General features: G+C 42.2%; 1 protein-coding gene across 1 annotated transcript in view; it reads left to right on the top strand.

Moving 5' to 3' along the window:
* The window catches only part of KIAA1549L (KIAA1549 like), a 311,060-nt gene that overhangs the window by 181,509 nt on the left and 117,526 nt on the right, over nucleotides 1-12,025 (top strand). The window contains 2 exon segments of the mRNA XM_043969915.1: nucleotides 508-670; nucleotides 2,401-2,460. Coding sequence (XP_043825850.1) covers nucleotides 508-670; nucleotides 2,401-2,460 — 223 coding nt within the window.

The following is a 12,025-nucleotide window of genomic DNA, read 5'->3' as shown; positions in this document are numbered from 1 at the left end:
GATACAGGAGTGGGACTGAGAGTCAGCATGGTGCATGGTACTTGAGACAAAGAGCTGTACTTGGAAGGGGAAAAGATCCAGATTCAAATTCTGCTTTATCATTTACTAGAGGTGTGACCCTGGACAAGTCATTTACCTGCTCTAGACCTCCATTTCCTCATCTGTAAAATGAGAGGGCTTAACTCAATACCCATGATTCTTCCTGCTCTAAATCTATGATCTATAAAGTAACCAACTAGATGTGAGAGAAAGAAGGAAGATAATGCCAAGGTTTTAACTAAGGAAGAACAAGGGATCAGGAGTGAATTATGGGGGCCATGGAATGAAATAGTGAAGTCAGGAGTTAAACCACACAAATAGATGGAGAGAAAGGATATCTAAAGTCCTCTACATTCCCACCCTAGAGCTGCCCACTCCAACACCTCCAACACTGAGTTTTCTCCAGCCCTTCAAAAAGCAAGGATTCAGTTGGTACCTCTTGTTGACCCTTCTCTCCTGTTGTTTCAGATTTTGAACACGTCAAATGCCTCACAGGCGGTTACCTTGACTTATGTGGTCCGGAATCAGAGCGTGCTCCTCAACGGCACAGTCTCCAGCAGCCTCTTGAGCCAGCTGTCAGCCGAGTTGGTGGGCTTCTACCTCACCTACCCGCCCCTAACCATCGCAGAGTGTGAGTATGCCTGTGGGAGAGGGCTGAGCTCACACTCCTGGGAACTCTCCTCCAAAATGGCCTTCCCCACAATCACATCTTTCAGCAGTCACCATGAGCTCTCATCACATTCCATCCCCACCCTTTTCCTGGAAACAAGGGGAAAAAATAAAGATATGATGGTTTTGAGTTGAACAGACTAAACGTTGCTCACTTAACTGGCAGGGCTTCTTTCCCTCAGCCACCAGGGTTGATGTCATTCCCCCAGGTCGCCAGTTGGCAGAAGTCCCCAGGCCGGCAGGTAACAAGGCACCTGTTCTATGTCGAGACATCACAGCCCATGCAGCTTCATGATGTAAATTCATTTATAATTAAGTCTCTCAGCTCCCCTTGATGAAAGTCCCTGTAGGGTTGTGGACTTCCTCTTGGAGCCTGCACACCCTGTAATGATACAATTACATAATCCTCATTAAATGCATTACCTGTGTTCTCCTGAGACTGTGTATCCTGCATCTCCTGCCCCAACATTTTTTTCCTTGCTAGCCACAGATAAGCAAAGAAAGGTCTGAGCTTGGAGATCTAATTTTTCTTTCACTCGGTGTGTTGTCCAAGGGTGGAGGGCAGGTTTTCCATTTTTAGCAAAAACAAAGTGTTTCTTCTATTTGATTCATATTGTTGATTTAAATTCTTCAGCAAGGACTTCATGGCATGCTCTTGGGTATTTCCATGCGTTCTGGGGAGAAGGGATTTGGGGAACTCTGAGTTTCCCTAATTCCAATCTCCTTCCTGGCCACATGTGAAGAATTTTTTTTGTCATCACCTCCATATTTTGATTGTCATCAAATTGTAAAGAAGTCTGAGACTGACAGTTATATGAACTGCTGTCTGATCAACTAAATTTAGCTTTTGGAGCAAAATGTACATGATAATTTTTTTTGTTCTATTGATGTGAGGAGCACCCAGTATGGAAACTCCCTCCATTGGTGCACATTGGCAGCTTGTGGTCTTAGAGACTCATCTGGGGCCTGAGAGATTATATGATTTGCCCGCAGTCACACTCAGCCATTATGTATCAAAAGCAAGACTTCTAAGCAGGTTTTCTTGATTCAAGGCATTCAGCCTTTCAATAATAATAACAATAATGAGGATGAGGATGAGGATGAAGATATCTTTTTTGAGTCCTTTATAATCACAGGGTACTGTCAGATACATTGATGTTCCATTGGAACCTTACCACAATCGTTTGGGCTGGTGTAAGTGATTTGTTTTTCCCTAAGGTCACTTAGGAAAATCTGGAATTCACACTCAGTCTTTGGACTCCCAAGTCAGATATTCTCCATTATACCAAAGGATTCCCATTCCCTGAAAAGATTAGCATTTTTTGTAAATTAATGAAAACAGATCTAGGCAGGACAACTTCCATTTCACTGGAAAAATGCCTTGAGAGTACTAGCATTTAATTAAAAAAACCCCAACACTTTATTGTAATAATCTGGCTCAGAGCTGCAAATCCCAGAAAATGGTGAGTCTGCAAATCAGCCCTCAACTAAGTATATCCATTTTCAGGACCAAGGACAATGTTCCTTCCAGTGTTATGTGTCAATAGTCGCTGAGCAAGAGAAGGCTAGATTTAGTTGATTCATTCTTTTTGGCATGCTTGGATTTTCTTTTGCGACAAACATTTGTAAGAACCTGTCCAGCAGGAGAAATGTAAGAAAGTATACTCATCTTTGTTGTTTTGTTTGTTTTAGCCTTGGAATACCCAAACCTCGATGTCTCAGAAACAACTAGAGATTATTGGGTGATTACAGGTAACTTGGGTTCTCTCCTCTCATTGGTAAGGTCAGACAACTGCATGTCTTTCAGTGATGTATTTGACCCCTTTATTCATTTCTGACTTATTCATCAGAGAGTTTATTCTTCTGGACCAATGTCAGGTGAGTATAAGAAAACAGGGATAAGAAGATATATCCTGTTGGAGATGACTATTGAATCAACACAATCACTACTGCTCTAGAATAGCTTCCCTAGAGACAGAAAAAGAAAAGTAAAGGTCTTTGCTCATATATCTAGCTTTTAATTTAGCAGCCTACAAGTTCTGTAGAAGTTAATGGTGTGGAGCCTGGATATGAGGTTTTTCTTTGCATTTTTGTTAGGGAGGAGGTATAAAGCTGTGTTTTCATGGATTTGGGGAATTCCTGGTATGGAAGCCCCCTTTTCCAATGTGGATGAGCAATTTATCAGTAATATAAGGGGAACGTAAGGAAACAGGGGTTAGAGAAGATATCCTGATGGGGATGCCAATTTAATCAGCACATCCACTGATGCTTCAGGGTAGCCTCCTTAGAGTAAGAAAGAGAAAAATAAAGGTCTTCACTCATAGATCTAGTTTTTAATTTATCAGCCTACAAGTTCCATATGAGTCAATGGCATACTGTGGCAGCCAAGGAGACTAATGTGGTCTTGGGCTGCAGAGCATCTGGCAGTGAGCCTGCTCTTCTCACTGTGGCCAGATTTCTTCTGAAGTATGGTGGCCAGTTCTGGTTATTATGGCTTTAAAAGGGCATTAGATAAGCTGGAGAGTGTCCAGAGGAGCGCAACCAGCATGATCTAGGGTCTCGAATCATGCCACATCACAATGGACTGAAGGAACTGTGAGTATGTAGCTTGAAGAAGAAAAGGCTTAGTCAGAGACAGGATCCACTTAGTTTCAAGTATTTAAGGGGGCTGGCAAAGAGAAGAAGGATTAGACTTCATCTGCTTAGCCACAGAGGATAGAGATAGACTCATTGGACTAAAGAGTTAAAGAAACAAATGTAGACTTGATATAAGTGGAAATTTCCCAACAATCAGAGCTGTCCCAAAGTAAAACAGACTCTCTCAGGATCTAGGAGGTTCTCTATCACTGGAAGGCTTCAAACAAAAACTGAATGACAATTATTTGAGTACATTATAGAGCTGGATTCTTTTTCTAGACTTGCTAGTGTTGTATTGCATTTTAAGGTTTACAAAGTGCCTTATATAGGGAGCAGCTAGGTGGCACAGTGGATAAAGCACTGTCCCTGGATTCAGGAGGACCTGAGTTCAAATCCGGCATTAGACACTTGACACTTACTAGCTGTGTGACCCTGGGCAAATAACTTAACCCTCATTGCCCTGCAAAACTAAACAAAATAAAAGAAAAAAACCCCAAAGTGCCTTATATTTATTATATCATTTGACCTCACAATCTTGTTAGGTAGGTGCTATTATCCTTCCCATTTTGCAGTTGGGGAAACAAAAAGGCTTAGTGACTTGTTTAAGATCACATTGATAGCTAGAGAGTGTTCATTAAAGGTCTTCTCAACTCCCAAAGTCATCACTCTGCACGCTGTACCACCTAGCTGTACTAACTGCATGTCTCCTGCATGTTTTGCCAATTCTGAGATTCCATGATTCTATTTTGGTGGGTACATTTTCCATCCCCATGAGCTAAGACTTCCCTTTAACTGAGTCAATCCTTGCCAAGAGTTGGACAATATTGTTCTTCAGTTGTTGGCTATGGCAGTGCCATAAACTCATGTTTAAGGAGGGGAGGCCTTCTATAACTCCAAACAGATCTCTGTTATCTAACATTTCAACATTTATTAAACACCTACTGTGTTCCAGGTACTCTGGTAGGCCCTGGAGATTCAAAGAGAAAAATAAGCAGGCTCTGCCCTTAAAAAGCAGCTTTCTCCTACTTAGTACTTTCTTTTGGTACAAATGCTATACCTGGAGTTGCATTAGGGAAGCCAGGATATGTAGTTTCCTTTTTTTCTTTTTAAATTAGAGATACAGGGTATGAAACTGTGTTATCATTGGTTTGGGGAACTCCTGGTATGGAAGTGCCCTTTCCCTATGTAAATGAGCAACTTATCAGTAATTTAGGATTATAGATTTTGAGCTTGATAGGGCATTAGAGGTATCTAGTCTGGCAGAGAAGGAAACTTAGGCTCAGGGAGGTTAATTTACTTATTCAAAGTCACAAAGGCAAGGGAGTGGCAAAGCTAACATTCCAACCCAGGCCCTCTGATTCTAAGTCCCACTTTCTTTCCACTCTATTTTTCCACTTATAATCTTAGAGTTGACTGAAGTGTGTGTGTGTGTGTGTGTGAGAGAGAGAGAGAGAGAGAGAGAGAGAGAGAGAGAGAGAGAGAGAGAGAGACTGAGAAGTTAAGTGACTTACTCAGGGTCATACAGCTAGAGTATCATAAATAGGACTCTTGGATCCTGGTCTTTCTGACTCTAAGGCTTCCCATCTACCCACCGCCATCCTGTACTTCACATAAAGGAAGTAAATCGTTCTCCACATAAACCTTAAAGTGCTCTCTATAACTATAGCTAGCTAAATGGCACAATGGATAGAGCATGGGAGTTAGAATCAGGAAGACTGAGAGTGATTCCTTAGTAGCTGTGTGACCCTGAGCAAGTCACTTCTCTGTTGTAGTTTCCCCATCTTTTAAATGGGGGCAATAATTGCTCCTACCTCCCAGGGTTGTTGTAAGGATCAAATGAGTTAAAAAATATCAAGTGCTTTTCCATTGTTACAATGCCATATGAATGCTGGCTATTGTTATGATATAGTTTAAATATATTGTTATTACTACAAAGGAAGGGCAGAAGTAAGGAGGAAGAAGAGGAGGAGGGGAAAGAAAAAGAGAAGGAGAAGGAAGAGGAGAAAGAGGAGGAGGAGAAAGAGGAAGAGAAAGAGAAGGAAAAGGAGAAAGAGGATATGGAGGGAGAAGAGGAGGAAGAAGAAGAGAAGGAGGAGGAGGAGGAAGGGGATAAGAAGGAGGAGTAGGAGGAAGAAGAGAAGGAGAAGGAAGAGGAGAAAGAGGAGGAGGAAAAGGAGGGAGAGAAGGGAGAGGAAGAAGAGGAGAAGGAGGAGGGAGAGGAGGAAGAGGAGGGATAGGGGGAGGAGGAAGTAGGCAGTTGCTTAAATCCAGAAGAGATATGTTTAGGTCTGCAAACCGTGTCACCACTCAGTAGCTGCAAATGAACCTTGAAGTGGAGGTTCACAGTGCCTCTCTCCCATCTCCTCCTGCACTACCATAGTGCCAAACACAGATGAATGTCTCAACTTGCCTAAAGATTTGAGAAAGCTTGGTTTGGGGACTACCCTCAAATGCTGCAGTGCTTGAGTCTTTCCTTCTCCCTTGGGGCAAAAGAACCTGCCAGGTCACTTCTAGAATTGAAGTGTCTATGGTTCTAAGTTCTGTATTAGGTTTCTGATCTGCATTGATGAAGGGAGTTTCCATACCAGAATCATAGCTCAAGAGCTAGAGGGGCCTTAGAAAATAACTCATTCAACTCCCTTATTTTACTGACGAGACCAAAGTCTCATGGGTCACACCAGTAGCAAGTGACAGGACCAGGTCCTCTGATTCCCAAACCAGTACCACACTGCTGAAACCAATGAAAATTCAGGTCTATACTGCACCCCTCCTCCTCCCAAAGGAAACTCCATCTCCTACCTCCTCCAACATGACTACCCACCTGCTAAGGGGGTAGGGGAGGTTGAGCCAATTAAGCAAACTGAATAAGTGTAATATAATCAATCAATCAACCAACATTGATTAAGTGCCTACTATGTGCTGAGTACAAGGGATACAAAAAGAGGTAAAAGACCATCCCTGCCTTCAGAGAGCTTACAGTCTAATGGTGTAGTGAATAACATATTAGATTGGAACTCCAGAAGACCTGTGTTCAAGTCCTGACTTTAGTGCCTCTCTGAACTTTAGACTCTCTTATAGAGAGAGAGAGTCTCTATAAAAGGAAAATAATTGTGCTAATAGCACCTACTTCCCATAATTGGTCTGAGGCTCAAATGAGATGTAGGAGAAGTGCTTTGCAAACCTTACATAACACTTATAGTTGTTATTATAAATATGGAAAAATATTAGACTCTGCTAGCTATGATCCACTAACACATTTTGTAACAGTTTGGGAAACCAGCTGATCTTCTTCGTTGTTGTTGAGTCATTTCACTTGAGTCTGACTCTCCATGATCCAATTTGGGGTTTTCTTGGCAAAGATACTGGTGTGGTTTGCCATTTCCTTCTCCAGCTCATTTTACAGATAAGGAAACTGAGACAAATAGGGTGAAGCAACTTGCTTACGGTCACCAAGCTAGGAAGTGTCTGAGGTCGGATTCGAACTTAGTGGGATGAGTCTTCCTGACTCCAGGCTTGGCACTCTATCCACTGTGCCACATAGTTGATCTTATTATGTGTATGTTCTTGAGATTTAAATCCCCTTCTTCTTAAAAGGGAAAACTAGAGAAAGACAATGCCTGTAAAAATTAAAAGAAAGGTTTTATTAAGCAGGGAAGAAAATCTTGTATGATCATGGGTGCTATTCAGCCTGTTGCTGAATAGGACACCATGCGATAGATTGCAAGGGTTTATATACAGTTTAAACAAATGTAGGCAAGAAATCTGGAGAAAAAGTAGGCTTAGAAAGGCTCACTCACTCCCCCAAGATGGGGGAGCGTGTGAGGAATTCCAGGGGTGCAGGATAGGCAGTTCAATTCAAGCCTTGATTATGCAGATTTCTTCCAAAAGAAAAGAATTGGTCCAAAGTTAGAGAATAGCTGAAGATAATATCCCGAAGTTAGATAAGTCTTTGGCTTTGGGGATACTGATTCCCTGCATGTCCATCTGGGTTTACTCTTGGTCACACAAAGGATTGTTGGTGGTTTATTCAATGAAGCCAGTCCTTATACAGTTGTTCTAGTTACCTGGATAATTGGGGGGCTCAAGCAAATCAAGGTATCCATTTTCACACTTAGCCATGTTTGCAAAAATCATTTTCTCATTTGTAATGTCCTGAGAGTGTTGGTAGTTTCAAACCCATCAGTCCCTCTTGCTTTAAAGTAGTTCAAATGTCCTTGCTTTAAAGTAAATTCTTTTGAGATGGAACCAATCTCTGAGGTGAGCCCTGTTAGCAGCCCCTAGGCTTGGATCACAGGGGACCTCCAAGTTCAGCTAATCCAATGTATATTTCTCTCTACAACATACCCATCAAGTAGTCCTCTGGGCTCTGCTAGAAGACCTCTCCCACCTCCTACGGCAGCCCATTGCACTCTGGGATAGCTCTGATTGTTAGCAAGATATCAAACCTAGCCCTACCTCTCTGCAATTGTCTCCCTGCTGTTGGAACCCAAGGTTAATAGTATTTGTTACCCCTGGATGCTTGTAATGCTTATGAAAACAAAGTCAAGGTTCTCATGTTACCATCTGCCAATTTAAGTTACCTTGAATTGATTCTGTGGATCTATGAGGCAATGAGGAATTAGCCATTCCTTAAACACGGGCCACTAGTCACAAGGGGAAACAGGAACAGATGACAGCATGTCAGACAGACACTGTAATTTGTTTTCACATGAGGGGTGATGACCTCCCCCTAATCATGCTGACAGTGAGTGGGTTCATGCATTTCACATACAAAAAGGCAATGGAGACATGTAAGAGGGATGGACTAGTGCTACCTGACAGGTAGTCATCTGTTACAAGTTGTTTCCCAAAGAAAACACACTGCCTTTTCAGGATATAAATGCTTGCTCTTGAGTTCAGGAGGCAGAAGGCAGTCCTAAGCTCTATAGTCTGAACTGCAGAGCAAACGTGTGAAAAGAACAATGGTACATGATGCTTCAACTAGAGATATCTAGGAGGTGCAACAGATAGTAGTGGACTTGGAGTCAGAAAGACTTGTGTTTGGGGCAGCTAGGTGGCACAGTGGATAGAGCACCGGCCCTGGAGTTAAGAGTACCTGGGTTCAAATCTGGCCTCAGACACTTAACACTAGCTGTGTGACCCTGGGCAAGTCACTTAACCCCAATTGCCTCACTAAAAAAAAAAGAAAGAAAGAAAGACTTGTGTTCAATTCCTGCCTTAGACACTGGCTGTGTGACCTTGAGCAAGTTGGTTAATTTCTTTCCACCTTAGTTTCCTTATCTGTTAAATGAGGATAATAATAGCATCTACCTCCTAGAGTTTTTAGGATCAAAAGTGGTAATATATTTAAAGCAATTTGAGAACATTGAAACACCATATAAATGCTAGCTATTATTACTGTATCCTCACTGTATTCACTGTATCCTGTATCTTCTGTATCCTCAGAAATTATCCTAGTTGGAAAGGACTTCAGAAGTCATTGAGTCTAATCTGTACTTGATCATGGCTCCTAGGAACATATTGTTAAACGTTAAACAGTTAGCTTCCAGAAGAAAAAAAATCCACTTAAGTTTAACCTGCATTACTAACATTTTGTCTATCACGTTTCTGAAATCCAGGCAGTCAACAAAACAGTAAATTAAGCCCCAGTTTGTTATGTTCACTGAATTCCTAGGTGTCAATGCTCAAAAATGAAAAATCTATCAGCTCTCCTGAGTCTATTCCAAATGGCTCCAGGGGCCCCTTCATCCCCATACAATATCCCTAGTAAGTGATTGTGGAGCCTCTGATTTGTGACCTCAAGTGAGGGAGAAGGGATTCCCTTCTGGGGTAGTCTATTGTACATTTGACACCTTTGGGAAAGTTTATCCTGACATCAAGGTTGCATTTGCCTCTTTGTAGTTCTCTCCCATTACTTCTAATTCTTCAATTTGTAGCCAAGTAGAATAAGTCAAATCATACATACATACACACACATATATGAGTGTACATATAAATGTACATATATGTATATATAAATATCTGTGTATATATGTATACATACACACACATATACATCTGTTTGTTTGGTTGGTTGGTTTTGGAGGCAATTGGGGTTGAGTGACTTGCCCAGGGTCACATAGCTAATAAGTGTTGGAGGGCAGATTTGAATTCAGATCCTCCTAACACCAGGACCAGAGCTCTATCCACTGTGCCATCTAGATCCATATATATATATATGTATATGTGTGTATAGATGTATGTACGTGTATGTGTATATATGTGTATGTGATGAGGAAGTTGCAGTCTCATGTCTTCGAAAGAGAAGGATGGAGGGACTGTGGTAGATTGGGAATCTGCATATTAGCATAAGGGTCTTGACCTCGTGTGTTATTTCTGCCTCTGCTCAGGAGGTTCTGACGATAAAGCATGACATGGGAAGACATCCTTGTAATTAACGGAAGTGTTGCTGTGTGCTGTAATTGGCCAGATTTTCATTGTGTGTCACTCCATGGGAGGCACTTACAACATAGGGGACTTCTCTTGAGGTTCATGAATAGTTTCCTCCATTTTTAACTTGTCAATTAAACGCTCAGACATAATTCCCATCATACAACCCACAGAGCCAAAACCTCTCAGTATGCCCAAGGTCATATTGATCCTTCTCTTCTTTAGAAGGCACAGGGACATGAACAGCCTGAGCATCCCTCAGAGATGGATCCAATTTGCGTTCCTGCTAGGTAAGGCAAGGGAAAGACCTCCCCTTATCCCAGAGTAGCAGCTTCCCCTAACTAGGTGAGCACCCAAACTCTCATCTAGCATCACATGACAGTTGGCTTCCCTTCTTCACTGATGGCTGTAGCAGGCAGGAGGAATTCTTAGGGCCTTTTCTGGAATCTGAAATACCAAAGACAGGGCTGGGGTCCCTTGTCTTCCTTTGTAGAGATCCAGCTGGCAGATTACTTGGGAACCAAGCCCAGGAGCTCTAGACAGACAACAGCATTATACTCTCACTAGGGATTGTTCCATGTCTGTGGCTTCAGAGAAACAATTTCTAAGACCAGCTGTGGATTTCATTTCTTCCACAGCTTGTTTGCACATCTTTCTCCTAGTGTTGCTAGAGTCTGTCACCTGCCCAGCCTGTGTATGGGATAATGGCTGTATGTGGATGGAACCCCATGTTAATGAGTGCCCTATATAGGACTTGTGTATGTATGGATAGGGTAAGCTAGATGGCACGATGGATAGAGCATCATGCCTGGAGTCAGGAAGACCTGAGTTCAAATCCAGCATCAGACACTTAGTAGCTATGTGACCCTGGGCAAGTTACATAACCTTGTTTACCTCAGTTTCCTCCTCTGCGAAATGAGCTGGAGGAGGAAATGGCAAACCCCTTCAATATCTTTTCAAAGAAAACCACAAATGAGGTAATGAAGAGTTGGACATGATTGAAAAATGACTAACAATATGTATGTGTGTTCATATAAACTGCCTTCAAATTTTTTTTTCAGTTTTAAGCCACTAAACTCAATAGAATCACCCTGTACATACATATACACATACATACCTATATACATTCATACATATTTATCATACATAAAACCTATAGGGGAAGCTAGGTGGCACAGTGGATAGAGCACTGACCCTGGAGCCAGGAGTACCTGAGTTCAAATCCGGCCTCAGACACTTAACACTTACTAGCTGTGTGACCCTGGGCAAGTCACTTAACCCCAATTGCCTCACCGAAACAAAACAAAACAAAAACCTATATACATATCTCTATCCATCCATCTGTCCATCCATCTATCCATCCATCTATCTATCTCTATCTCTATCTCCATCTCCACACTCTTCCACATAGCTAGACTCTTATTTCTTTGTCCTCAAAAGATGAACTACAAAAATAGGGTCGCTGGTTACCAATTTAATAAAGAGAAAACCTAACATTGCAAATGTTCCTGTCCACATAGGAATCCATATGAATGAAGATGAAACTTTAGTATTTATGATTTGGGTGCAGCTCTTTGTATTTTTGTGCATGAAGTTTGGGGTGAAGAACACTTCCAAGACCAACTTGAGATAGGGACAAACTAGAAGGTAACGGGAGTAGAAGGCCAGTTATCAAGTGGGATTTTGGGGACCTGGGGAGAGCCAGTATCTTTCCTTCCTGAATATTCCATCATTCTGCTGTTGCATGGAATTCCACCATAAAGTCTTTCAAGGCTCAGAGATGCCAGCTAAAAGAATTATCAGAGGGGAGAAACCTTAGAACATAGAATGTCAGAGCTGGAATGGGTGCATGTATTTGTTTGCCCATTGTCTCCTCCATTTGATCATAAGCTCCTTGAAGGCAGGAGCTGTATCCCCAGCACAGCGCCTGCTGCATAGTAAGAGCTTTAATAAATGTTTTTGGATTGACTGATTGATAACATAGACGGTCAGAACTAGGAATATAGCCTTAGAACGTGAAATATAAGGGCTGGCAGGGGTTCAGATGAGGAAATTGGGGTCCACAGAAGCGAGTGACCCACTGAAGGTCCCACGGGTGGTAGTAGTGAAGCCAGGACCTCTTCCTCCAGGTCCAGAATGGCCTTGCTTCTGTCCAAAGAAGCCTCCACATTCTCTGTGTTGTCTGCTGCATAGGTGTATTTGGGGGTTGGCATGGGAGTGGGCTGGGGGGAGGTACAGCATCAGCTCCCTC

Source organism: Dromiciops gliroides, chromosome 6 (genome assembly GCF_019393635.1).
Source record: "Dromiciops gliroides isolate mDroGli1 chromosome 6, mDroGli1.pri, whole genome shotgun sequence".
Classification (NCBI taxonomy): Eukaryota; Metazoa; Chordata; class Mammalia; order Microbiotheria; family Microbiotheriidae; genus Dromiciops; species Dromiciops gliroides.
The sequence above is the reverse complement of the archived record's forward strand: the minus strand, read 5'-3'. Positions and strand labels throughout refer to the sequence as shown.